The sequence below is a fragment of the Anabrus simplex genome, chromosome 3, assembly GCF_040414725.1.
Source record: "Anabrus simplex isolate iqAnaSimp1 chromosome 3, ASM4041472v1, whole genome shotgun sequence".
In the NCBI taxonomy this organism is placed as follows: Eukaryota; Metazoa; Arthropoda; class Insecta; order Orthoptera; family Tettigoniidae; genus Anabrus; species Anabrus simplex.
In genome coordinates, this window is record NC_090267.1 from 91,341,911 (window position 1) to 91,369,656 (window position 27,746).

At 40.4% G+C, this 27,746-nt stretch overlaps 1 protein-coding gene across 2 annotated transcripts in view; it reads left to right on the plus strand.

The window, feature by feature from the left end:
• The first annotated feature begins 5,204 nt into the window (after positions 1 to 5,204).
• LOC136867053 (UDP-glycosyltransferase UGT5) overlaps positions 5,205 to 27,746 on the plus strand; it is an 83,215-nt gene continuing 60,673 nt past the window's right edge. The window contains exon 1 of one of the 2 annotated variants that reach the window (XM_067144159.2): positions 5,205 to 5,297. In XM_067144159.2, the coding sequence (XP_067000260.2) occupies positions 5,290 to 5,297 (8 nt within the window). In that variant the 5' untranslated portion in view covers positions 5,205 to 5,289. Of the gene's footprint in view, positions 5,298 to 11,709; positions 11,939 to 27,746 lie in introns of those variants that run through there. The other variant, XM_067144160.2, reaches the window with a different exon arrangement.

Consider the following 27,746-nt stretch of genomic DNA (forward strand, 5'->3'; position numbering starts at 1 on the left):
TACTCAAACCATTCAGCATCGGGATACGTACAATGACGCATACAGATCTACAGTCATTGTAGAGAAAACAGCCAAACAAAGTAAGAAATAACCTGATCACATTCAACGCATAGAGCTCGACCTGTCATTCAAAGAATGCAGAAAAATACAGAGACATTCAATCCTTGAAGAAATTCTCCAGGCAGGAAGCAGGAGAAGCCCACGTATTTTTGAACACCCTTCCGGTAGTCGGACCTGGGAATAACCATCCAGAGGAGAGGGACAGCTATTTAAAGGGATATGAAGTACTTCACTCTTCACTTCTTCGTCACTAAAAACCTCTCAGAGCATAATAATATTAGTATTTTTCCATTTCAGATACAAGTCGGGACACGTTCTCTAAGACAACGATGAGAAAGAGAAAGTGGATGTTTGAGAAACATTAACCATTCATATTATGAGGCATACTTAGTTAAATACTTAGTTTTTGGATACTATCATTAATAAAACGTATATAATAACAGCAAGTATTACTATTTTTTGAGTAATCTACGATTTCTATCCCCAGTGATGCAGAGAAATAATTATCTTAGTCAATGTAGAGATAGATAAAATGCCGTTTTTATACTGCATGAGCTTGCATTAATAATAATGTGTTCCACTATATATGTTATCACCAACAAGTGCATACACCCAGCGAAATGTTTGAAATTGTGATATATTCAAAACTATAATTATAAGAGCGTTTCGAACTGTAAAAAAAAAAAAAAAAAAAAGTTCTGCTTGAAATTGTGGTTTCCCTGACCCTGACTGTTCTTTCTCTGTACCGTTCAGATGTGTTTCACGAAGAAATATCGATTTCGTATTATCGCACCTACGTGTAATTGTTTTTATACAAATTCATCACAATAGCGCACTCAAACATCGTTTAATATATATTCCTTGCTGAAATATCGTGCTTCAGTTGTCTTCAATAATACATTTGTATAACAGCGTTATTTTGATTAGGCTGACATATTTGTAGACTGACACCCAAATAAATAATAATAATAATAATAATAATAATAATAATAATAATAATAATAATAATAATAATAATAATAATAATAATAATAATAATAATAATTGTACCGGGCGGTACACCTCCACTCCGCTAATTTAAAATGTGCGCCAGTTGAAACTCCTCTGCTGGAGGAAGTCTGAACTTTATCTACGCTATTAATTCTCTACTTTCTCAGAAGATGTCACCACGTGGAAAATTTTGAGTTTTTGAACTGTGTCATTTTTGATGTGGTTTTGTTTCGCTTGAAGTAAGAAGTGTGAACTTTCTCTTCTAGAGGACACTACTGAAGATCAACAATAGTGCAACCTAGTGCGGAGTCAAAGAACTATTTTGTTGGATAAATTTTTATTTCAAATGTTTGTTCTTTGCTAAATTTTTTTCAGTCTTTGGTTAAGTTGGCAATATTAACCCCTTCTTTCCCCTTGTTTTAAATCTAGCCTATCCCGAATTTCTTGAATTAATTTTCCACCAATTATGTGTTTCTTCTTAGTATTGTGTAGGGGGTTTATTGATCTACCAATAAAATCATCGCGGGAGGGTGTTTTCATTCCCCTAACGCCTAGAACCTTCTGCGAGAATATTTAAACTGCTGATTTTAGGGTCTCCGGGCCACTTCTGTTCCATCTTTCAGTGTATAAAGTACATAGCAGGAGGCGGGAAGCGCCTCTTTCCTCGGCTGCGGTCATCAATAAGGTAATGGCCGATTAATAAATTCTTTCTTTGCTAGCTCAGCAGTTTAACTCTCGGGGCGGGTGCGAAGCGTTCCTCCATGTAACCTTTTCCTAAAATGTAACGATCTTTTCTTCTATTCTCTTTTAAGCTGCATATTGGGATAGAGAGTGCTAACCCTCTCGAGCTCCCACTCACATTGTCTTGAGGTGAACTTATTTTCTCAACCTATTCTTCGTTAATGTAAAACAAATTGCTCTTTTCTAAAGTCACCTCGGTAGTATGGGATTAGCCCTCGCATTAGTGGCCTAGAGCCAGATTAGGTTTTTAAAAACAAGTGTATTAGGAGTGCAAGATCGCCTCCTCTCAAATTGTTATTTTAGAGGTCATGTAATTGCCCATTTTTATTTAATAGACCTCAGTAGGTTGGGTATTTTACCCCTGTGTCTATGTCCAGTGAGGACAACTTGAAGGTGGAGTTTGGTGTGGCCTGGGAGAGGCTTAAATTTTGAGAGCGAGTGGCTCTTTTGAAAACTGAGTGTTGTATGCCTCGTGGAGGCTTTTCTGTGTAATTTGGAGCAAGGGCTCCTAGGTATGAATGGGGTTTTCTGCCCCTCTGTTAAAACTCGTGTTTGGGGTAAAACTGAGCTGATTGCCCAAGCAGTGTAAAATCAGGGCGCGAAGCCCAATTCCTGTAAATATTGTAACCACCCCTTTTGATTTGCTACTTTGTACCTGCCATGCTTGTTATTTCTTTGTTTTTGAAAAGAAAATATAACCTTGTTAAATTTTAAATTAATTTTGCTTTCGTAGCTGGAGACCTATTCACACCCGCACCTTCTTTCACCTCTACCTACCACGGAAAACTCCGTAAAAATAATAATAATAATAATAATAATAATAATAATAATAATAATAATAATAATAATAATAATAATAACAATAACTTGCCGAAATGCGCCAAAACATGGCGGTCAATGGGGTAATTATTTATTGGAAGATTTCCATGAATGAGATATTCTTTGTGCAGTTACGTTTTGGCAGTAATGTAACTTTAAGGATGTCAAAAGTTCCTACTCTTGACATTGCAAAATATGTCATGGCTGAAAACTGACCGAGGTAAATGGAATCCTGCAACTTCCGGTGTTTCCCCTTGAGCTTTGCTGATTGGGATACAAAATGCTAAGTGAATTGGAAACTGGGGTCACTTAAAGAAAATTTAAGTGTTTTATCTAATGGAGTTATATCATCTCGAGGGATTATAGCTCTCTGTCTATTTCCAGTGGTTTGCTATGAGCACAATGTCGCCCAAATAAGAATTGAAAATTGGCATATTAGCAGTTTGCTCGTAGTAAAGGTAAAATCCTTCAGGATCCCATGACAGTAAATTATGACGCAAAGGGTCGGTTTACTTTCCTAACTACCGGAGCGGAAGAAGTTCACAGCCTTGCTGTTAAAATAACGACACAGAGAAAAGGACTTTTACATTTCTCCGACATCATTTCAAGCTAGCAAAAATATAGGGAGAGCAACAAAGAGACAGTAGCATTGCACCGAATAGCTTCTTCTCGACTAAGCGACAGAGTTGCCAACTGCGTATGGCACAGTCCTGTTAGATGGCTCTTAAAAACCCGCAAATTGTCTTCAAATTCTGCAAGAACTTCAAGTCATTACTGTTTATTTCTTGGAAATGGGACATGGTTGAACACAAGCTGTATGTATTGAATTAGATGACTGCCAATGTATCACATTATGAAATAAAAGAGAGAAAAGTTACAGGTGTGTGAACTATATAAACTTACTAAGATGCCTTCGAAGTATAATATATTAACTCCTCAGCCTCATTGCATGGCAGCACAAAGGTCTCTTAAAATTTGAAATGGTTATTAATGCAGGCTTTTAGATTAAAAAGCACAACAGAAGAATTCACCAGTATTTCCAACAGCCATTTCTTAAACTTCGGACCCTATAACCACTCCTTTAGAAAAGACAGTACGTACGCTATGTAATGGTAATACTGTACTTACACTGCAACTTTTATAGGATTTGGATAGCTCGTCAGCTCTCACGTAAACCTGAATTGTTACTGATGTGATGTGTGATGTGTTTTCGTGTCTGGTGGGTGGTTCGACCAACGGGGGAAGAACATACAAAATCGACAATCATTACACACTTCCAGAAGCTTTGATATTCTAGACGGCGGCACACCATAGACCACAGTACTGTAAGCTTACAGCAATACTATTTCCGGCTAGATTCCAGCTATTCATTAGTTAGAGGCCACCATGAAACTCACTAGACGCTGTCATTCATCCGCTAACTTAACATTAAAATCCTCCAGATCTAGAGGGAAAAACTCCTGAATTGGCAACTCTGTTAAGTGACTCTCTGCAACACGATACTGGCTGGTGATGATGATGATGATGCTTGTTGTTTAAAAGGGCCTAACATCTAGTTCATCGACCCAATACAGACTGGAACAGGTGACCAGAAAGACGTCCGATCGCGCATGCGTGCTTGCCCCCTTGTCTCAGCGCTTCCAAAGTCCAGGTGGCCTTGAAGTACTGGCGAGCTCTTTGTCCAATCAGAATGCTATATTTGTCTTCAATAACTTGAAAACATACGGCAAGGAATTTTATGATCTTAAAGACACACTGCAAATTTGTATTTATCAGAATGCTTTACGATGTCAATCGGTTAGGCCGTTCTCTCAAATTCGCGGTTCAAAACTCAGCCAATACTGACATATTTTTCGCTTCTTTTGAAATCAGAGCTTTTATTCAAGACTCTAGAGGATGAGATTAAGAGGTACCTATTTTATCCGCACACTTTATCTTGGTGCATTTGTGTACGGGGTTGAGGAGTAAGGAGGGAGCTATCCCGGTATCGATAGTGCTGCCTGGTGCTGCCAACTGAATGAAAATGAAATCTGAATTGAATCGAGAATACGATCGATCGATATGAAATTTCTAAACCGTTATCATCTTAAGCCAACAACTATGTCACATACACATTATATAACATTATAAAACATTTCTCGATGCGAATCTTGTTCCTAGCATGAATTCTATACTTTGGCTTTGTTGTGTAAACAACAACAGTACTAGTACGTAAAGTGTACGCCAGATGTCGCACAACGATGCTTAAGCGATTCATAGTTTGTGTTTCAAAGGTTGCCAGTACGAATCTCGAAGATCGCCGAGGTCGACCGATTCAGCACTAGGGTGTAAATGCACCAAGATAAAGTTTGCGGATAATACATTTACTGCATATAGATTTGAGAAAAATGCTATTGCATCCATTGCAACACGTGATATTCTAGCACAGATTTGTACAACACTACGGACGTGAATGTTATCGGAAGATACCGTATCTTTCGAATCTCTTCAGTACTTCTACTCCACATTTATCTTTTTTCTGTAAGATAACGTGGTTTAATTTTGCAACAGGTGGTGCAATTATGAGACCGGGCACTTGATGAACGGCAGTGCAGATTACCATATATACAGAGCTCAACAAGTGTTACTGGAGTGTTAGTTGACGGCTGCTGGACGGTTGATTATCCTATTTCACTTACCATGACAAGGTAGGTTGTAACCTCTGTTAGCTTTACCATCACTGTATAATGCGCAGAACTTGTACCCATGGATGTGAAGTGGTGTGGTTTGTACCTAACGTGAAAGACAAGCTGGCACATACGTTGCCTACAGTCAAAGCTGCTGTTATGATATTTAATAGCGCGGGTTTTACGTGCGTATTTGAGAACGACAAATATGGAGGCCTTGGGATCGTTGCCACAAGAGCCGACACCTCAGTGGTTACAAACTGTACGAGATGTGGAGAAACGTTTCCGTTCGAATAATGGACTTACGTCCGAAGAGGGTTGGGAGTAATACAGAACCTGGTTTCTTTTAATGTGCGCAAGTGGTCCTAATTTAATAGTAATCTGGTAGCCATGTTTGTGAAAATGAGGAAATATGCTCGAATACATTTTAAAAATAAATGTGAGGGAAAAAAAAAGAAAAGTGGAATGAAACGTGTTTACGTTACGGATGATAAAGTCAAGAATTTGAAGAAACTAACCAGTTAGATTCTTAATAGCACAGTTTGTTCGTTCTTTCGGTCGCTTGCTTGTTTATTGGTAGTAGCCTATTTAAGACTCAGAGTTGGTTTGACAAGTGAAATGGTTTGAACCAATCAAAGAAGACACACTTCATATCCAGACAGAATTACGTATTCCCTTACACACCCATACATTCTACTCACGATCGTCCACCATTTACAAGAATAATTTTAAGCGCTGACTGCTAGCTCGCACAGAGCACACAGCTCCTGTCTGCTCACGAGATGGGTGGGAACTCTATGGCGACAACGGATGGAGTCCTGGTAAGTATATTTGCTATGTTTCAGATAATAATGATAATAATAATAATAATAATAATAATAATAATAATAATAATAATAATAGTAATAATAATGGCGTGTTGCATCCGGAGAAGCCTAGTGCAGGTCTTTGGATCTGACACCCGTAGGCGACCTGCGCGTCGTGATGAGGATGAAATGGTGATGAAGACGACACATACACCCAGCCCCCCGTGCCAGGAGAATTAACCAATTATGGTTAAAATAACCTACCCTGCCGGGAATCGAACCCGGGAACCCTGTGACCAAAGGCCAGCACGCTAACCATTTAGCCATGGAGCCTGAAAAGGTTTCAGATAATAATTAATCTTTAAGGAATGCAGACTGCAAACCTTTGCCCAGTTTCACGACAATTACGTTAACGGCAAAAACCTGTATGAAATCTCTTCTCGTGAATAATAATAATAATAATAATAATAATAATAATAATAATAATAATAATAATAATAATAATAATAACTACGTAGAGTGAGGGTTAAATCCGGAGTGGTCATAAAGCTTACTCCTGTCGAATAACACCAAGTAGGCTCAGGGTTAATGTCCCCATTCGACGGACGAACCACATGCCCTCATTTCCTATGAACACTGCGAAGAGGTTTGGAATTGAACCAAGGCTTTTGGCACGTAATCTAGTGATTAAGAATTCTATACCACTCCCTGTCTTGCCCTGCCGGCCAACATTCTGATGGTGAATTGCCTTTTTCGACCAATGGGACTCGAGTCAGCTAACCACTGTCTCCTGAGGGTCGGAGGTTGCAGAGTGGGCTTCGGCCTACAAGTGGTCCGTGGTTCGACGGTTCTGCATTCCGACTGACCAACAGAGCAGAGGAGGGGTGGCTGCAGCTCTGCCGTGGATGTACCCCTCTGTATTCGGGAGACGGATAGGGGTTTGTTCCCACCGTCGGCTACCCTGAGAATGTTTTTCTGTGGTTATCCATTTTCCTGCACTAAGGCGAATGCTGTGACAGTTCCTAGTACAAGCCGCGGCTGCCAACCACCTCACCTTCTCCCAACATCTCCCTGGTCTGAGAGACGGCGTTACCGTATAGGAGGCCCGCCGTCCCCTTCAGGGACGGAATAAAAACGTTTTAGTAATAGTCTCCTGCGCCAGTGCTCAATCTTCATCCTTGAGAAGTAGCCTGTGATCAGTGTCTCCAACAGTGAAATATGATTATCCACCAAACGGCTGCATGGAAACCTCTAATAACCACCAGTTCAGCCACGTCATAAGCTCTGATGAGCTATATTTACACGAAAAATAAGTTCATCCCTGTTGTTCAACCTTTCAAAGAAATGTTTCAGGGCGAAAATACCCTACAGTCCAATGAAAAATTAGAGTGCCCAGAATCATCGATATCATCTTTAGACTTTCGATAGAAGGCGGAGATGAAGAAGCAGGAATAGAAAAAGATGCCTGGTATATTCTCACAGTCCTTATTTGTTTTTGTTTTTTTAATTATTAATTCTGCCCATAGACTGAGACTGTTATACAAGGAACAAATTTGATCACTGATAAATAATAATCTGTGTGATTGCGCTGGTGTTAAGGTTAAAGGATCCAAGTAGGGGAATCAACGACTCTTTAACAACCGTTAATGCACTTGACGGTGAAAGAAGTAACACTTTTTCAAAGCTTCGGTGCTGCCTGAAAGACTTTGCAGCAACTGTCTTGTTTAATAATAATAATAATAATAATAATAATAATAATAATAATAATAATAATAATAATAATAATAATAATAATAATAATAATAATAATGGATTTTACGTTCCTCTGACTACTACATTTATGTTTCCTGGAGACGCTGAGGTGCCAGAATTTAGTCCCGCAGGAGTTCTTTTCAGAGCCAGAAAACCTACCGACACGACGCTCGCGTTCTTGAGAATCTTCAAATACCACCGGACTGAGCCAGGATCGAACCTGCCATATTGGGGTTCGAAGGCCAGCGCATCAACCATCTGAGCCACTCAGCCCGACCTTTGCTAAATGGCAGATAAATAGATTTTTTTTTTTTTTTTTTTTTTGCTAGTGGCTTTACATCGTACCGACAAAGATAGATAGGTCTTATGGCGACGATAGGATAGGAAAGGCCTAGGATTTGGAAGGAACCGGCTATGGCCTTAATTAAGGTACAGCCCCAGCATTTACCTGGTGTGAAATGGGAAACCACGGAAAACCATCTTCAGGGCTGCCGACAATGGGATTCGAACCCACTATCTCCCGGATGCGAGCACACAGCTGCGCGCCCCTAACCGAACGGCCAACTCGCCCGGTAATTGACAAATTGACTATTCCACTAGATTCATTGTGATTTTACAAAAACAATTGTACAGACATAAAATTACTGCCAAAATACTTTTAAAATCCACCAGAATTCTCGCTAGCCACCTTCCTGTCAAACAGCCATCTGAACCACTAGATTTGGCGGGAAAGCCGCTAAATTGACAACACTCCTATGATTTTTGGCTTTAAGGTCAGTCTAGTGAGGTCAGGACACGAATATTACTTATGGAGCTGCCATATTGAGTCTTTAAGTGAGCGTAACCAAAGGCAAGCGTTTTCGAATTTAGAGAGTTTAGGTACCAAACATTGAAATAAAAACAAACGAACAACTATTTTTCATGCAGAATTTAATGGGGCGTATATTGGCCATGTATATATAACCAAGATATAACTCGTAATTGGCATAAATACGCTACATTCACAGCTATTTGAACAGGAAGATAATTATAGAACCCTTCATTTTTTGAGAAGCAAGAGTCAGCAAAAGTGCTCATGCATACTCTTTTACTTCCATACAGCTTGGTCTTACTGTGTTTCTTATTAATATCATCTGTCAAAATACGTAACCTTATTGACAGAAACATAGAAATCTGTACGGTACCCCTGTAATGTTATGAATACGTGAAATATTTAAGTTAAAGACAGTTGTAGTAAATTACCTTCGGCATTACCTTTATTATGAAAATGGTTACCGGCACTGCGTTTCTAAAAGGTTACTTCGTTGTTGTTGTTGTTGTTTGTTGCTACTTGCTTTACGTCGCACCGACACAGATATGTCTTATGACGACGATGGGACAGGGAAGGGCTAGGAGTGGGAAGGAAGCGGCCGTGGCCTTAATTAAGGTACAGCCTCATCATTTGCCTGGTGTGAAAATGGGAAACCACGGAAAACCATTTTCAGGGCTGCCGACAGTGGGGTTCGAACCTACTATCTCCCGAATACTGGATAGCGGCCGCACTTAAGCGACTGAAGCTATCGAGCTCGGTGAAGGTTACTTCAGCACGTTTACGAACACTGAATGCCTCTTGAGTTGTGTGCATTAAATTATGTTTGCTAACTGCTGCTATCCATTCATGTAGTAAATTCGTTGGGTTCTGAGGCAAAACTACTCTTCACTTATACAACAACAGTGATGTTCTTAGCAACTCTGACTAATTTTTGGATAACCCGTGCAGTTAAATAGTACAAAGTGCTGGTGGTGGTTTGTTTTAAGAGGAAGTACAACTGGGTAACCATCCGCTATCGTCACCAGAGGGACTGCTCTAATACCGTCGGCGTCGGAAAAGAACAAGAATTGACCAACGGAGGTCGGATAGGACAGAAAAGTGAGGAGGTAAGCAAGTAATTGGAAGTAATGCCAGGACTCAACTAAGGGCCCTGTGGTCGCAATGCACGCTCCCAAGTCCTCCTCCTTTTAGTCAAATCTTATGACAGGCAGGAGATACCATGGAAGTATTCTACCGCCCCCACAAAAATGGTACAAAGTGACCAGTCTACAGTTGTCTGTTGCTAAAAAAAGTCAGGGTAATACTCATCAATTTCATCATCATAATCATCATCATCATCAGAAGAAGAAGACCTAGGAAGTGGTTGTGCGGTTTGGGTCACGTTGTTATCAACTTGCATTCGGGAGATAATGAGTTCGAAGTCCACTGTTGGAAGCCCTGAAGCCCGTGGTTTCCCCATTGATCTTATCAGGCAAATGCTGGCGCTGCCACGGTCGATTCCTTCCCATTCGCAGTCCTTCCCTATCCCATCATCGTTATAAGACTTATATGTGTAGGGGACACGTAAAGCAGACTAAACAAGAGGAGGAGGAAGTAGTAGTAGTAGTAGTAGTAGTAGTAGTAGTAGTAGTAGAAGAAGAAGAATAAGAAGAGGAAGAAGAAGAATACTTAAGCATTATATGAATATTGGACTACACTTATCATTCGAATCACATGTCCCACTTTTATAGGAGTGGTATAACGCTTGCGGTAGATAACTGCGAACATGTTTGCATAGGCTTTCATATTCTTAAGTAATTTTTATACCTTGAGGATAGGGGGAGGGGAGTGGGGGGAGGTATGATAACACCCGCGCTATCCCCTGCCTGTCGTGAAAGGCGACTGAGAGGTCTCTTAACTTGGAAGTGCAGGTTGACGACTAGAAGGCCCTTAGCTGAGTCGTGGCTTTTTTCCCCTTAGTGTACTTGTGCCAGAGGGGCTGCCTGGCCGAGGCGGTAGCTCGGTTCGCCCGGAAGGACGTGGGTTCGAATCCCCGTCAGGAAATCGCAAAATTTAAGAAACGAGATTTCCACTTCCGGAGGTGCACATGGCCCTGAGGTTCACTCAGCCTACACCAAAAATGAGTACCAGGTTAATTCCTGGGGGCAAATGGGGCCGGGCGTAGAGCTAACCACTCTACCCCATCAAGTGCAGAGGTTATGGATAGTGGAAGCCTTTACCTTCCACCCCTCCAAGGGCCTTCATGACCTGTACGGAGATGACTTTGCTTTGTTTATGTATGCACTTGTGCCAGGCTCATTACTGCAATGTTTCCTAAACGACCTCCCTTGCATGGTTAGCTCGAAAAGAACACGCATAATTGTTGCTTCTTTAAAAAAATCTTAGTTTGGAAGTTTTTCTAGAACAGTTTAAAGACTTGGGTGGATTAGGAACATTTTTAGGATGAAATTCCAGTACTGTTTTTGTCCATCTACCCTCTCCTGTTCAAACTGCGATTCATAAAAATGATATCAGAACAAAATACATAATGGAATTCGCAAATACAAATATCGTTCATATAAACATTATTCTTCAGGAATAATTTCATCGTAATAACTTACTAACCTCGAACAAGACGGAATTACAAATGGGTTGCCTTTTATAACGCCCGTAATTTTGTACCGTATCCATTGAGCTCACCATTGCTTATTACAGGAAAGCGAAACACTCTAATCCCGCAGGTTGACTTATTCTGCCACTTTGGTGTAGTGCAGTACCCTGTTTTCCTTATCACATCGGGCTCACCCACATCATAACCATGCGTAAGACTCAATATGGCCGCCACCACGGAAGATTGTGGTAGCGTGACCAGACCTTCCTAGACTGACCTCGTTTGGCTTGTATGAACTGTGCTGCCCTCTCACGGAAACGCTTATAACTTGATCCAAACACTCGATATGACAACACATGCTGCGAAATAGATATTACGTCACAGATTTTGCCATGCATTTGATACAAAATCTCGCGTTAGCGAGATAACTTTACAATATCCGTTCCCACATTCCCTCATATTTTACCTTTATCTCCTCGCATATACAGTGCGTATTTGTTTTATCTTCTTGAAACGGGATGTTAGTGGACTGATAGACCATATCACTACAGGTACTTGACCGGTACGTGTATTGCACACTGAGAAGCAGTGCTCTACGATATCCTACAAGAAGCTTACTGTGGGCTCTCATAAACAACAGTGACCTTGCTTAGAGTTAAACTGGCTACTCACTGAGGCATCCGTCTGCGGTCCCAGCCATGCGGTGAGTACAATGTGCGTGATTTAGTAACGTTCTAACATCTTACGTTATATACCAACTTCAAGGACGTTCTCAGAGTTGGGGTCCGGGAGTCCAGACCCCCTTAAAATGTCTATATATTTTTGAAACTTTCATTTGTTCATGCTCAGCCATTCCAGTTGTCACGGATGTTACATTTTTACTAATTTAAAGCCCTTAACATTAAAACTTAAATGTATTTTGTGAACTCTTTTAACATGAAATACAGTAAATGGCAATGGCCTCCCTACAGGAGAAATTATGTTGACTAAAATATATTACGGTACTATTCCGGAAACTGAAAACTTTAGTCCAGATACATGTATATTGCCAATATAAGTTCAAACGGAATTTCTTAAGACACATTATATGCTGTTTATTTTACATCGTTATATGTTATATATGCCTTTGCTGGCAAGATGTAGTGTTTGCAGTGCACTATGTCTTCTGGTATGGCCTAGAATAAATTTGTTACTTTCATTGACCTGTCTCAGTCTTATACTTGGCTTTGACAATATGAAAGTGGCTTCGGTATGAGTGATGCTAGTAATGTCATTCCTTATGCAGCCAGTCCCTGCCATGAATGGTGTGAAAATGTCGCTCATAGGGTCGGTTGGTGCACGCATTTCAGTGGGCTTGGCAGACTGATATGCAATAGCAACTTCTGGCCCAGTGAGGAAAGCAACGGGAAACTACCTCACTCCTCATTTCCCTAGTACGCCTCTTCAGTGACACGTAGGCAATCTATGACAGCTAATGGTGAACCTGTTGAGGATCCAACCAGTCTTCGGGCTGAAAAACATACATACATACATACATACATACATACATACATACATACATACACACACATATGTTATATACAGCAAGTGTCAGTTCTAGTTGATCAGATAACGACTTCAACTTACAACAGAGCCATTCAGGGTAACGAGCGAATTATACTGAAAAAGTGTAGCCTATTGTTTAAAAAATGTTCTGTTTTCATCCAATGAGTAGATAAAACTTCAAATTTAGCATTCTACTGAGATATTTGGAAAAATAACACATTTAATATATTTTATTGCTAAAGGAAGTAGCTGGTTTTAGTTGGTAGTACACCGAGCTCGATAGCTGCAGTCGCTTAAGTGCGGCCAGTATCCAGTATTCGGGAGATAGTAGGTTCGAACCCCACTATCGGCAGCCCTGAAGATGGTTTTCCGTGGTTTCCCATCCATTTTCACACCAGGCAAATGCTGGGGCTGTACCTTAATTAAGGCCACGGCCGCTTCCTTCCCACTCCTAGCCCTTCCCTGTCCCGTCGTCGCTATAAGACCTATCTGTGTCGGTGCGACGTAAAGCAACTAGCAACAAAAAAAAGAAAAAAGTTGGTAGTACATGGTCACTTTCATTCAGTGAAATTTGGAGCACTTGCTTACATGCAGTTCAACTGTTAACTCCATTCTCAAGAAGTTCCTTCCTTTGTTTTTGTAGTAGGTAAAATGCAGATCAGGAAGGATGAACTGGTAGTATGTATATGCAATTAAGTTGGAGTATTAGCAGATGAATAAGAAATACTTTTTAACCGAGCGAGTTGGCCGTGCGGTTAAGGTCGCGCAGCTGTGAGCTTGCATCCGGGAGATAGTGGGTTCGAACCCCACTATCGGCAGCCCTGGAAATGGTTTTCCGTGGTTTCCCATTTTCACACCAGGCAAATGCTGGGACTTACCTTAACTAAGGCCACGGTTGCTTCCTCCCCACTCCTAGGCCTTTCCTGTCCCATCGTCGCCATAAGACCTATCTGTGTCGGTGCGACGTAAAGCAAAAGAAAAGTTTTAAAATCCATTCAGCAACTACAGTATATAATAATAATCGGAGTTTGGTGGTTACTATCACCTATCATGCATTTATGTATCTAGGATAGCATTGCTAGGGCTTCAGATTTATAAAGTATACATTTTGCGCATTTGGAAAAATTAAGGCTGTATATATACCCATGACTAAATAATCCTGGACTCCGCCCGAAACTAATTTCTGAATACGTTCCTGACCAACTTAGTTGTCCGGCTCCATGGCTAAAGGGTTAGCGTGCTGGCCTTTGGTCACAGGGGCCCTGGGTTCGATTCCCGGCAGGGTCGGGAATTTTAACCATCATTGGTTAATTCCGCTGACACGGGGGCTGCGTGTATGTGTCGACTTCATCATCATTTCATCCTCATCATGACACACAGGTCGCTTACGGGCGTCAAATCAAAAGACCTGGCGAGCCGAAGTCCTCGGACACATCCCGGCACTAAAAGCCATACACCATTTCATTACTGTATAATTGGATCTAGGGACGTTTAAACATGGTTCCGGAATACAGTTAAGTACGGTGGTTTATTTACAGTTTAACGTTGGAATTTAGCGTCTCTTTAAACATTCAACAACAGACATTTACCTTATTCATATTATAAGAATTATTTTGCTATCCTACACCTCTGCCAAGCTTATTACATTAAACTTAAAATGGTATATACTGTACAGTGAGTCACAATGAAACTCATACATCAGCAAAATATTTCTTTGAACATTTACCAACAAATACATAATTTTAATTTCAAGCTGGTCTTTACCCTGTTATGAATAATACATAATTTTCTGCTACAGTATTCAAAAATAGCATAAATATATTTCATCTACAGAGGAAATTAAAAAGCTTTTCTCAAACATACACAAAAGGAGATCACAGGGAAACTCATACACCCTGTGGTGTAGGTCCTTGAAACTCGGAATAACACACAATCGCCTACAAACTCAGTATTTTGTTGGATATCCCTAGGCTCGTCTAACATCTCTCAAACGTCCAGGCATGGATCGTACCAATTTTTCGCAGTATGATGGACTTATTTTCTCTCATTGTTCGCGTTAAGCAGTTTTCAGGTCATCTTTGTTGGAAATGTTATGTTTCCTTATTGCTACTTTTTTTTTTTGCTATGGGCTTTACGTCGCACCGACACAGAAAGGTCTTATGGCGACGATGGGATAGGAAAGGCCTAGGAGTTGGAAGGAAGCGGCCGTGGCCTTAATTAAGGTACAGCCCCAGCATTTGCCTGGTGTGAAAATGGGAAACCACGGAAAACCATTTTCAGGGCTGCCGATAGTGGGATTCGAACCTACTATCTCCCGGATGCAAGCTCACAGCCGCGCGCCTCTACGCGCACGGCCAACTCGCCCGGTTTTTTTTTTTTTTTGCTAGTTGTTTTACGTCGCATCGACACAGATAGGTCTTACGGCGACGATGGGACAGGAAAGGGCTAGGAGTGGGAAGGAAGCGGCCGTGGCCTTAATTAAGGTACAGCCCTAGCATTTGCCTGGTGTGAAAATGGGAAACCACGGAAAACCATTTTCAGGGCTGCCGACAGTGGGGTTCGAACCTACTATCTCCCGAATACTGGATACTGGCCGCACTTAAGCGACTGCAGCTATCGAGCTCGGTATTGCTACTTCTAAGGGATACTACAAGTTCTCTATAGCATTTAGATTTGGTGACTGAGGAGGTATTTCCTGCATCTTTGGACAGTTATACAGGAGCCACATTCTCACTATGTGAGCTTTGTGCTTTGGGTCGTTATCTTGATAAGTTAATACTTGTATTGGTCATGTATTCCAAGTTTTTGAGCTCTAGCAGACAAATTGTTTTTCAGTATGTTCAAATACACATCTTTATCCATTATCCCATCAATGAAAGTCAACTTCCCTACGCCACTAGCTGCTATACACGCCTAAACATTAACACCTCCTCCACCGTATTTAACACCTGGACGCTTATTGGTAGGTTTTAGCTCTTCATTCGGTGTTCTCCAGACATAACTTTCCCATTTGATCCATAGAGGTTTAATTTGCTTTTATCTACAAATATTACCGTTTTCCAGACGTAAAAATCTTCTCCCATGTGCTCTCTAACAAACTGTAGTATCTTCTTCTTGTTCAGTTTGTTGACCAATGGCTTTTCCTGCTTACTCTTCCATGCCTATTACTTTTTCTGATAATGCGCCTAATTTTTTCTGGATAGCATCCTTCCCTGTATGTTCCTCAACCATCAGAGCAAGTTTTGGAGCACTAATCACTGGATTCTTCTTAACCTCTCGTACTATCCAACGTTCATCTGTGGAATTAAAATATTATTTTCCGACTTACTTTGCCCTCATTTTCAATCTGGTTGGTACTTTTGTATCTCTCTATAACACATTGTACATTTGAATGACTTTTGTTTACAATTTTACCAATTTATCTTAATTTTCCTGTTTTAAAATGAAAAATCATCAACTCTGTCTCTTCTTTCAAAGACTTGCCTCTCTGACGGCTCATTATTACACTACAACGTGTTTTTACTTCGCAACGCTTGACAATAGACTGAACTTGTCTCTTGCGTTTTGTATTGCACTTGACAGTCAAACGTACGGTGACCATCGAGGTTTGTATGAGGTTCCTTGTCGCGTCGAACAGCAGCATAATGCCAACGAATCAAACATACTTGTGTTAATTTATGGACAAGAAAACTAACAAGTAGTGGCTCAGGCCTGATAATACATGATACACAGGTCATTGCACATAAAAATATGACAAATATAGTCACCCAACATTCTGTCCATAATGATACAAATAAATTACGATCGTGTATGAGTTTTATTGTGACTCACTGTATATTATATTGGTGTGTGGCCTCCGAAGAAGTCTGGTGCAGGTCTTTCGAGTTGGCACTGTATAGACGACCTGCGTGTCTATGAGTATGGAGCCCTACCTAGGATGAATTCTAATGCTGAAGACAGCCCACGTACCCAGCGCCCGAGCCATTGGAATTAACCAATCAAGGCTAAAATCTCCGACCCGGCCGGGAATCCAACCGGGACCTCTTGGACCAAAGACCGTTTAACCATGGAGCCCGACTCATAAATTGGTAATATCGTTTGCTAAGGCCAGGCCTTTCTCTAGTGGCATATAACGCTTAGGTAGGTCTAATTACTCCACCAAGGCGAAGTGGAGTTCTGCACAGCACAGCGCCACTAGTAACATACATGACGTAATCGCTGTAAACTATAGTCAGTCGAAGAGAACAAACAGTACGCAAGTCCACAAGCATAGGTAAATAGTGGCATGCTTTACAAACCCTGTAAATATTTCATGACCTATCAAGATGATGTTGTTGTTGTTTGAGTCATCAGTCCATAGACTGGTTTGATGCAGCGTTCCATAACACCCTATCATGTGCTAACCTTTTCATTTCTACATAACTCCTGCATCCTACATCTGCTCTAATCTGCTCGTCATATTCATACCTTGGTCTACCCCTACCGTTTTTACCCCCCTGCACTTCCCTCAAAAACCATCCGCACAAGTCCTGGATATCTTAAGATGTGTCCTATCATTCTATCTCTTCTTCTCGTCAAATTTAGCCACAACGATCTCCTCTCACCAATTCGATTCAGTACCTCTTCATTCGTGATTCCATCTATCCATCTCACCTTCAGCATTCTTCTGTAACACCACATTTCAAAAGCTTCTATTCTCTTTCTTAGCGAGTTATCGTCCATGTTTCACTTCTATACATTGCCACGCTTCAAACGAAAGTCTTCAAAACATTTTTCTCATTCCTATATCAATATTCGAAGTGAGTAAATTTCTTTTCTTAAGAAAGGCCTCCCTAGCTTGTGCTAGCCTACATATTATGTCCTCCTTACTTCTGCCATCGTTAGTTATTTTACTACACAAGTAACAATATTCATCCACTTTCTTTAATACTTCATTTCCTAATCTAATATTTCCTGCATCACCTGATTTCGTACGACTGCACTCGATTACCTTTATTTTGGACAACCGAGCTCGATAGCTGCAGTCGCTTAAGTGAGGCCAGTATCCAGTATTCGGGAGATAGTGGGTTCGAACCCCACTGTCGGCAGCCCTGAAGATGGTTTTCCGTGGTTTCCCATTTTCACACCAGGCAAATGCTGGGGCTGTACCTTAATTAAGGCCACGGCCGCTTTCTTCCCAGTCCTAGCCCTTTCCTCTCCCATCGTCGCTATAAGACATATCTGTGTCGGTGCGACGTAAAGCCAATAATAATAATAATAATATAATAATAATAATAATAATAATAATATTTTGGACTTATTTATTTTCATGTTGTACTCCTCACACAAGACTCCGTCCATACCATTCAGTAACTTCTACAGATCTGGAGTCTCAGATGAAATAACAATATCATCGCAGTTTTCAGTGTTTTGATTTCCTCTCCTTGGATTGTGATTCCCTTTCCAAATTCTTCATAGATTTCCTTTACTGACTGTTCTATATAGACATTATAAAGAAGAGGGACAAATTGCAGCCTTGCCTCACCCCTTTCTGGATTGCTGCTTCTTTTTCATAGGCCTCGATTCTTATCACAGCTGACTGATTTTTATACAGATTGTAGATAATTTTTCTTTCTAGGTACCTTCAGAATCTCAAATAGCTTGGTCCAATCAACATTATCAAATGCCTTTTATAGATATACGAACGCCATGTACGTGGGCTTGTCCTTCTTAATTCGATCTTCTAAGATAAGACGTAAAGTCATGATTGATTCAAGTGTTCCTATATTTCTTCTGATTCCAAATTGATCTTCTCCAAATTCAGTTTCAACTTTCTTTCCATTTTTCTGTAAATAATACGTTTTAGAATTTTGCAAGCGTCAGATACTAAACTAATGCTGCGGTAGTTTTCACACTTGTCAACACCAGCTTCCTTGGGAATAGGTATAACAACATTCTACCGTAATAACCTTTCCATGCTGGTTTCTCCTAAAGCAGTCAGTAATTCAGACGGAATATCATCAATTCCAGGTGCTTTGCTCGTATTGAGGTCTCTCAAAGCTCTGTCGAATTCTGACCTCAAAATTGGGTCACCCATTTCATTAATGTCAACAGCCTCTTCTTGTTCCAGAACCATATCATCTAAGTCGTTATCTTGATACAAGTGTCGGATATGTTCCTGCCATCTTCCTGACTTTCCTTCTTTCCCTAGAAGTGGTTTTCCATCTGAGCTCTTAATATTCATACACCTAGTTTTCCTTCCTCCAAGGGTTCCCTTGATTTTCCTGTATGCATCATCTACCTTTCCTAGGCCCATACCACTTTCAACATCCTAGCACTTCTCCTTCAGCCATTCTTCCTTAGCTGCCCTGCATTTCCTATCCACTTCATTCTTTAATAGCCTGTATTCTTTTCTGTCCTCTTCATTTTTTGCATTCTTGTATTTTCGTCGTTCATCGAGCAGGTCTAGTATCTCTTGAGTTATCCATTGATTCTTAATTGATCTTTCCTTTCTTCCTAACATCTCTTCAGCAGCCCTACTGACCTCATTCTTCATTAGTGTCCATTTTCTTCTACTATGTTTTCTTCAGCCTTTCCATTTAGTCCTTGTGCAACATGTTCCTTGAAACAATCCTTTACACTCTTTTATTTCAATTTGTCTAGATCTCATGTCACTGGATTCCTTCCCTTCTTCAATTTCTTCAACTTCAGATGACATTTCATGACCAACAAGTTGTGATCAGAGTCCACGTCAGCTCCTGGGAAAGTTTTGCAATCCAACACCAGGTTTCTGAATCTTTGCCTAATCATAATGAAGTCTGTTTGATACCTGCCAGTGTCTCCAGGTCTCGTCCATGTGTACAGTCGTCGTTTGTGGTGTTTGAACTAAGTATTAGCAAGGACTAAATTATGATTGGTGAAGAATTCAATCAGCCGACTTTTAGATTCTCGCCGCCTTTTACACATTGTATTAAATCTTCTATCTCTTCATGTATTTTTTCGATTTTCATCATCCGCTGAACTAGTAGCCATGTAGAACTGCACTATTGTAGTGGGCATTGGTTTGGTGTCTATCTTGAAAACAATAATCCTTTCACTATGCTGATCGTAGTAGCTTACCCGCTGCCCTATTTATTATTAGCTTTTATCTGTAAGTAGTAATAATTCATAGGTAGTTTTTTCGTCTTTTACTATCGTATGAATAAATGTCTGATTCTTGGTCTCTTCTTAAATTACACGAATATAGGCTAATACAAACATACAAAAATGACTATTCACTGATTCTATATTACGCAAAGAAATGGAACATGACAAAGAACAAATTAAATACGGAACTGTGATCTAAATAAAAAAAAGCGCAACACAATTTGGAATCGTGTAATTCCGGCAGTGAAGATCCTCAGTGACTAGGTGTTCATTCGTTTTCTACACAACTGTAACATATTTGTGTAGTACACTGCAGACAAACCGGTGATTTGCACACACACACACACACACACTCTCTCTCTCTCTCTCTCTCTCTCTCTCTCTTGCCACAAGTTGGGCACACATGACATGGTGGGGTTTTTTTTTCCTAGTTTTTCTTATTGCCTTGGGCCAAGTCTTGTAAGATTCTGCTTAATCGTGTTCCGCTTCGCTTGTTGTGTCCGTTTCCGAATCAGCTGTTGCCGTATCTTCTCCAGATTCATCGCTGGTGCTCTCATAAAATGAAAATCCACAAGCCGGTTTCCAGTCATTCGACCGGATCAGGAATGGAATGAATAAAGCCCACATCTAGCGGCGAGGATAGGAATTGTGCCGGCTGCCGAAACCGTTCTCACTCCCCTGGGGCAATGATTAACGACCGACGGATGAAATGGTATTTGAGAGTGTTGCTGGAACGAAAGATGGCAGGGAAAATCGGAGTACGCAGAGAAAAACCTGCCTCGCCTCCACTTTGTCCAGCACAAATCTCACATGGAGTGACCGGGATTTGTATTATTATTATTATTATTATTATTATTATTATTATTATTATTATTAACAAATACATCGAAATTGGGAAATATCCTGGTGGCTATGGTCACTTACAGTAGTGTGATAATAAGGTAAAGTTAAGACATCATTATCCAACAACAGCTACAAAAACAAGGCAAAAGCACAAAAACAAAAGTAAAGAAGCTCCACGGAAATAATGTGTTACAAGAAATATGACTAGTTTAACATTCTTATGGATATACAGTAGGGGCTGCCTGGCCGAGGCGGTAAAGGCGTGCTCAGTTCGCCCGGAAGGACGTGGGTTCGAATCCCCCTCAGGAAGTCGTAAAATTTAAGAAACTAGATTTCCACTTCCGGAGGTGCAAATGGCCCTACACCAAAAATGAGAACCAGGTTAATTCCTGGGGGCAAAGGCGGCCGGGTGTAGAGCTAACCACTCTACCCCATTACGTGCCGAGGTTAACTATGGTGGAAGCCCTTACCTTCCACCCCTCCAAGGGCCTTCATGGCCTGTACGGAGGTGACTTTGCTTTGCTTTGCTTTATGGATATACAGTGCGTAACATTACAAGTGATAATAAAGTACAGTTAAAACATAACGGAACCAAGCGGTTAGAACGACGGAGGCTCGGACTGGTACTCTGGAATCCTGGGATAATTTATATAATTAGACTTATTATAATTATTATTCTTCCAGCATTCATCCCGTTTCCAGTACATTTATTGTATTCCTTTCACCTTCAGAACGGCTGTTACCATGATCACTGATATAGATTCAACAATTTCTTTTGTCAATATTTTCAGCGTTGACAGAGAAACGTGACAGACATATTTTACCTTTTATCCTGTTTCCGATTAGTTCGATGGGATTTAGGTCCGGATGATAAGCTGGTAATCTCAGGGGTGTGAAGCCAGCATATCTTGTCAATGCAGTGTTATTTTTGGTCAACATTGCTTTACAAGAAGTTCTGCTTTTGTCGTTTCTTGGTCAAAAAGGTATATATTCCTGCATTGTTATCTCGGAGCCATGTACTATCCGCGAAGTTTTTAGTGATACTTCGGCTCCCTAGTGCAGAATCGGCAGACTTCGGTTATCTTCGAGATACGGATTGATACCAACAGTGAATCGATTATGTATCACCGTGAGACTTTTGGTGGTGTAATCGCAAAACTTCGAATACTATTGTTATTTTTTACAATAAAGCAAAGAAATATAAGTTAAAAGTGAAATTTTGAAGCCTATTGTAATGGCTGAGGAAAATCCAAGCATAGTACATCACATGAATACCTTAGAACTCCTACTTGGAAAAGAACTTCACGGTCTATACACAGTCAGGACAGAAATATAAAGCAAACGTAGAACACCGCTGTGATACGGAAAAAATAAAATAAACAGTTGCTCTTCCTCCACAGTAAGTCGATTGAACGATCTGCCGCATATACGGGAAAAAAGGTTTCCCCAACAATTACGAGAATCACAGCATTTCCTGCCTAACCACGCACACTTAGTGAAAAGGAAAGGTATATAAATCACACATGCCTCACTGCGAATTAAATTTCGATGCTTTTTCTTAGAGTGCTAAAAGAAATGAAATAGATTCAGACACAGCTAAGAAAACAATAAGTTCACTTACAAAGTAACTAAAGAGACGGCACGTAATATAATGCATGTTCAGTCCGTCAGCGATGCCGCTGGTGGGATCCTCAACAGCTCTGCCATCAGCTGACATAGATGACCTAGGCATCACTGAAGAGGCGTACTAGGGAAATGAGGAGTGAGGTAGTTTCCCGTTGCTTTCCTCACCGAACCAGAGTTGCTATTACATATCAGTCTGCCAAGCCCACTGAAATGCATGCACCAACCGACCCTATGAGCAACACTTTTACACCATTCATAGCAGGGACTGGCTGCATAAGGATTGGCATTACTAGCATCGCTCATACCTCAGTCACTTTCATATTGTCAAAGCCAAGGATAAGACAGAGACAGATCTATGAAAGTAACAAAATTGCTCTAGCCTATACCAGAAGACATAGTGCATTGTAAACACTAGGTCCTGCCAGCAAAGGCATACGTAATATAATGACTATTCATAATACACTGAAAATACCAAATATTAAGATTTTGTTGCTAGAAAAACAACTAAGAGATTCGAACTTAGAGTCAAATATTTAAGTGAGCCGACATTAAGCAGAAAGCAAAAGGTGATTATTGACACCATGCAAAAAAAAATTAAAAAAATAAAGTCAACTAGTAAACAAGAAAGGAATGAGATATGACAATGAATTCCTTTCAGAAAGTCTTTTATTCAACATTAAAACTCCTAAGGGTTATAGACACTGTCTAAGGCATGGCATGTTTCCCCTTTCTTGGGAGGCTCATCTGCAAAAATTAGTTAAAGGTCTTAAGTGCACATACCAAAAAAACCAAAACCAAACCCCACGGCACTTAACGCCCTTGAAAGAGCCTTGGCCTGCCCAGCGACCGCTGCTCAGCCTGAAGGCCTGCAGATTACGACGGGTCGTGTGGTCAGCACGACGCAGCCTCTCGGCCGTTCTTGCAAATTTAATTTCTGTTGTGCTTAGTAGTGACATACGGTACGGTACCGGTATCGTAATTAGGATACGTCTGAAAGTAGTTTAAAAATTACTGTAGTGTACTGTACAGTAGTATACGAGTAATATCCTATTAGAATTTAGTGTGCTTATTTTATTATTGTAAAATATTTGTGTAGTACTGGTGTAGTAGAGGTATCCGTAGAAACTCTTACTAAAATATTGTTGAAATTAGGATAGGCTTAATTGCAGTTTGGAATTGTGTAGTTCTTGTGTATTACTTTCGATATTCAGTAATTAACAGCAGCTTTAATCCTGTTAGGGGTTGTAGGATTAAAAAAAATAGAGCACGACTAAGTAGTATTGTAGTGTAGTCGTATATTAATTACCTTTTTGTTGTGTACTATCCCAGACAATATATCCCTCCGTTCATTTATTTTTTTTGCAAATAAGTTATTTTATTTTTTAATTTAAAATTTTCCCCCCGTAAAGAATGGCTAAGGAGCGCGAGTGTACTTATTGTGAGTGTGGTAAGGCATTGAGGGGTATGAGGGAGGAGTTGGAAAGTTTGAGGGAGATAATTAGGATTCTCACAGAAGACAGGAAGGAAGATAGGACTCCCTCAAACAATGTACAGGTTACAGTAGGTGTACAAGAGGGAGGGGAAGGAAAGGGAGGAGTTGTAGAAGACAGGTGGTTTAATGTTCTAAGGGGAAGGAGATTGCAGGCCAAGGGCTCTATTCAGGATCAGAATTCAGGACAGGTGTCTGTGCGAAATCGGTACGAGTCACTCCAGGTAGAACAACAGAGGGAAGATGAGGGACAGGGAACTGTTGCTGAGATGCGTGGAAGTAGAAGGAAGGGAAAAGGTAGGAAAGGGAAATGTAGAGTAGAGGATAGGAAAAGACAGGTGGAACAGGGTCATGGGAAGGAAAAAAGGGAGGAGGAAGTAGCTTCTGCAGCTATCAGGAAAGATAGGGCTGACCAGGAGGGGAGGGGATCAAATGAGGTGGGTAGGGCTGAGGCTCTGGTCATGGGGGATTCCATCGTTAGACACGTGGGGAAAGTGTGTGGAGGAAAGGGAACCAGGGTAGAATGTTATCCAGGAATTAGGTTGAGGCAGATGTTGAGGAAAGTAGAAGAGAGGGAGGAGGGGAAGGAGAAGGTGGTAGTGTTTCACGTTGGTACCAACAACGTAAGGCAAGCTGATATAAGTACCAACATAGTTGGAGATGTGTGGGATCTGGTAAATGCAGCACGGGTGAAGTTTAAGAAAGCGGAGATTGTTATTAGTGGAATACTGTGTAGGAGGGACTCTGACTGGAGGGTGATTGGGGATTTAAATGAGACTATGGAGTGGGTATGTGGGAAACTGGGAGTGAAATTTCTAGATCCTAATGGGTGGGTAGGAGATAGGGATCTGCGCTCGGATGGCCTTCATTTAAACCGCAGTGGTACGTATAAGTTAGGAAATTTGTTTGGAAGGGTAATAGGGACGTACATTCAGGGAAACGGGATGGCCTAGGGAGCGGTGATAAGGGAACCGGGAACTGGAAATCAAGTAGGGATGACATAAAATTGTTAGTGTTGAACTGTAGAAGTATTGTAAAGAAAGGAATAGAATTAAGTAATTTAATAGATATATATTTACCAGATATTGTAATAGGAGTTGAATCATGGCTGAGAAATGATATAATGGATGCAGAAATTTTCTCACGGCACTGGAGTGTGTATCGTAGAGATAGGATAGGAAAGGTGGGAGGGGGAGTTTTCATTCTGGTGAAAGAAGAATTTGTAAGCCACGAAAAAGTTAAAGATGAGACACATGAAATTCTAGGTGTAAGGCTCATTTCTAAAGATAATAGGCAACTTGATATATTTGGAGTGTACAGATCGGGAAAGGGTAGCACTGATGCGGATTCGGAATTATTTGATAGGATAGTCAGCTATGTGGGAAACGACATGGAAAGAAATGTGATTGTAGCGGGAGATCTGAATTTGCCAGATGTCAATTGGGAAGGAAATGCGAACGACAGGAAGCATGACCAACAAATGGCAAATAAGTTAATATGGGAAGGACAGCTGATTCAGAAAGTGATGGAACCAACCAGAGGGAAAAATATTTTGGATGTGGTGCTGATAAAACCAGATGAGCTCTATAGGGAAACTGAAGTAATAGATGGTATTAGTGATCATGAAGCTGTTTTTGTGGTAGTTAAAAATAAATGTGATAGAAAGGAAGGTCTTAAAAGTAGGACTGTTAGGCAGTACCATATGGCTGATAAATCAGGTATGAGGCAGTTTCTAAAAAGTAACTATGATCGGTGGAGAACGGTACATAAAAATGTAAACAGACTCTGGGATGGGTTTAAAGAAATTGTTGAGGAATGCGAAAACAGGTTTGTATCTTTAAGGGTGGTAAGGAATGGTAAAGACCCACCTTATTATAATAGAGAAATAAAGAGACTAAGAAGGAGGTGCAGACTGGAAAGAAATAGAGTTAGAAATGGCTGTGGAAGTAAGGAGAAATTGAAGGAACTTACTAGAACATTGAATCTAGCAAAGAAGGCAACTAAGGATAACATGATGGCAAGCATAATTGGCAGTCATACAAATTTTAGTGAAAAATGGAAGGGTATGTATAGGTATTTTAAGGCAGAAACAGGTTCCAAGAAGGACATTCCAGGAATAATTAATGAACAAGGGGAGTGTGTATGTGAGGATCTTCAAAAGGCAGAAGTATTCAGTCAGCAGTATGTAAAGATTGTTGGTTACAAGGATAATGTCGAGATAGAGGAAGAGACTAAGGCCAAAGAAGTAATAAAATTTGCATATGATAACAATGACATTTACAATAAGATACAAAAGTTGAAAACTAGAAAAGCGGCTGGAATTGGTCAGATTTCTGGGGATATACTAAAGACAATGGGTTGGGATATAGTACCATATCTGAAGTACTTATTTGATTATTGTTTGGCCGAAGGAGCTATACCAGATGAATGGAGAGTTGCTATAGTAGTCCCTGTGTATAAAGGAAAGGGTGATAGACATAAAGCTGAAAATTACAGGCCAGTAAGTTTGACATGCATTGTATGTAAGCATTGGGAAGGCATTCTTTCTGATTATATTAGACATGTTTGAGAAATTAATAACTGGTTCGATAGAAGGCAATTCGGTTTTAGGAAAGGTTATTCCACTGAAGCTCAACTTGTAGGATTCCAGCAAGATATAGCAGATATCTTGGATTCTGGAGGTCAAATGGACTGTATCGCGATTGACATGTCTAAAGCATTTGATAGGGTGGATCATGGGAGACTACTGGCAAAAATGAGTGCAATTGGACTAGACAAAAGAGTGACTGAATGGGCTGCTATATTTCTAGAAAATAGATCTCAGAGAGTTAGAGTAGGTGAAGCTTTATCTGACCCTGTAATAGTTGAGAGGGGAGTTCCTCAGGGCAGTGTTATCGGACCTTTATGTTTTCTTATATATATAAATGATATGAGTAAAGGAGTGGAATTGGATGTAAGGCTTTTTGCGGATGATGTTATTCTCTATAGAGTGATAAATAAGTTACAAGATTGTGAGCAACTGCAACGTGACCTCGAAAATATTGTGAGATGGACAGCAGGCAATGGTATGTTGATAAACGGGCTAAAAGTCAGGTTGTGAGTTTCACAAATAGGAAAAGTCCTCTCAGTTTTAATTACTGCGTTGATGGGGTGAAAGTTCCTTTTGGGGATCATTGTAAGTATCTAGGTGTTAATATAAGGAAAGATCTTCACTGGGGTAATCACATAAATGGGATTGTAAATAAAGGGTACCGATCTCTACACATGTTTATGAGGGTGTTTAGGGGTTGTAGTAAGGATGTAAAGGAGAGTGCATATAAGTCTCTGGTAAGACCCCAACTAGAGTATGGTTCCAGTGTATGGGACCCTCACCAGGATTACCTGATTCAAGAACTGGAAAAAATCCAAAGAAAAGCAGCTCGATTTGTTCTGGGTGATTTCCGACAAAAGAGTAGCGTTACAAAAATGTTGCAATGTTTGGGTTGGGAAGAATTGAGAGAAAGGAGAAGAGCTGCTCGACTAAGTGGTATGTTCCGAGCTGTCAGCGGAGAGATGGCGTGGAATGACATTAGTAGACGAATAGGTTTGAATGGCGTCTATAAAAGTAGGAAAGATCACAATATGAAGATAAAGTTGGAATTCAAGAGGACAAACTGGGGCAAATATTCATTTATAGGAAGGGGAGTTAGGGATTGGAATAACTTACCAAGGGAAATGTTCAATAAATTTCCAATTTCTTTGAATTTATTTCGGAAAAGGCTAGGAAAGCAACAGATAGGGAATCTGCCACCTGGGCGACTGCCCTAAATGCAGATCAGTATTGATTGATTGATTGATTGATTGATTTATTGATTGATTGATTGATTGGGCTTTCGAGACCAGG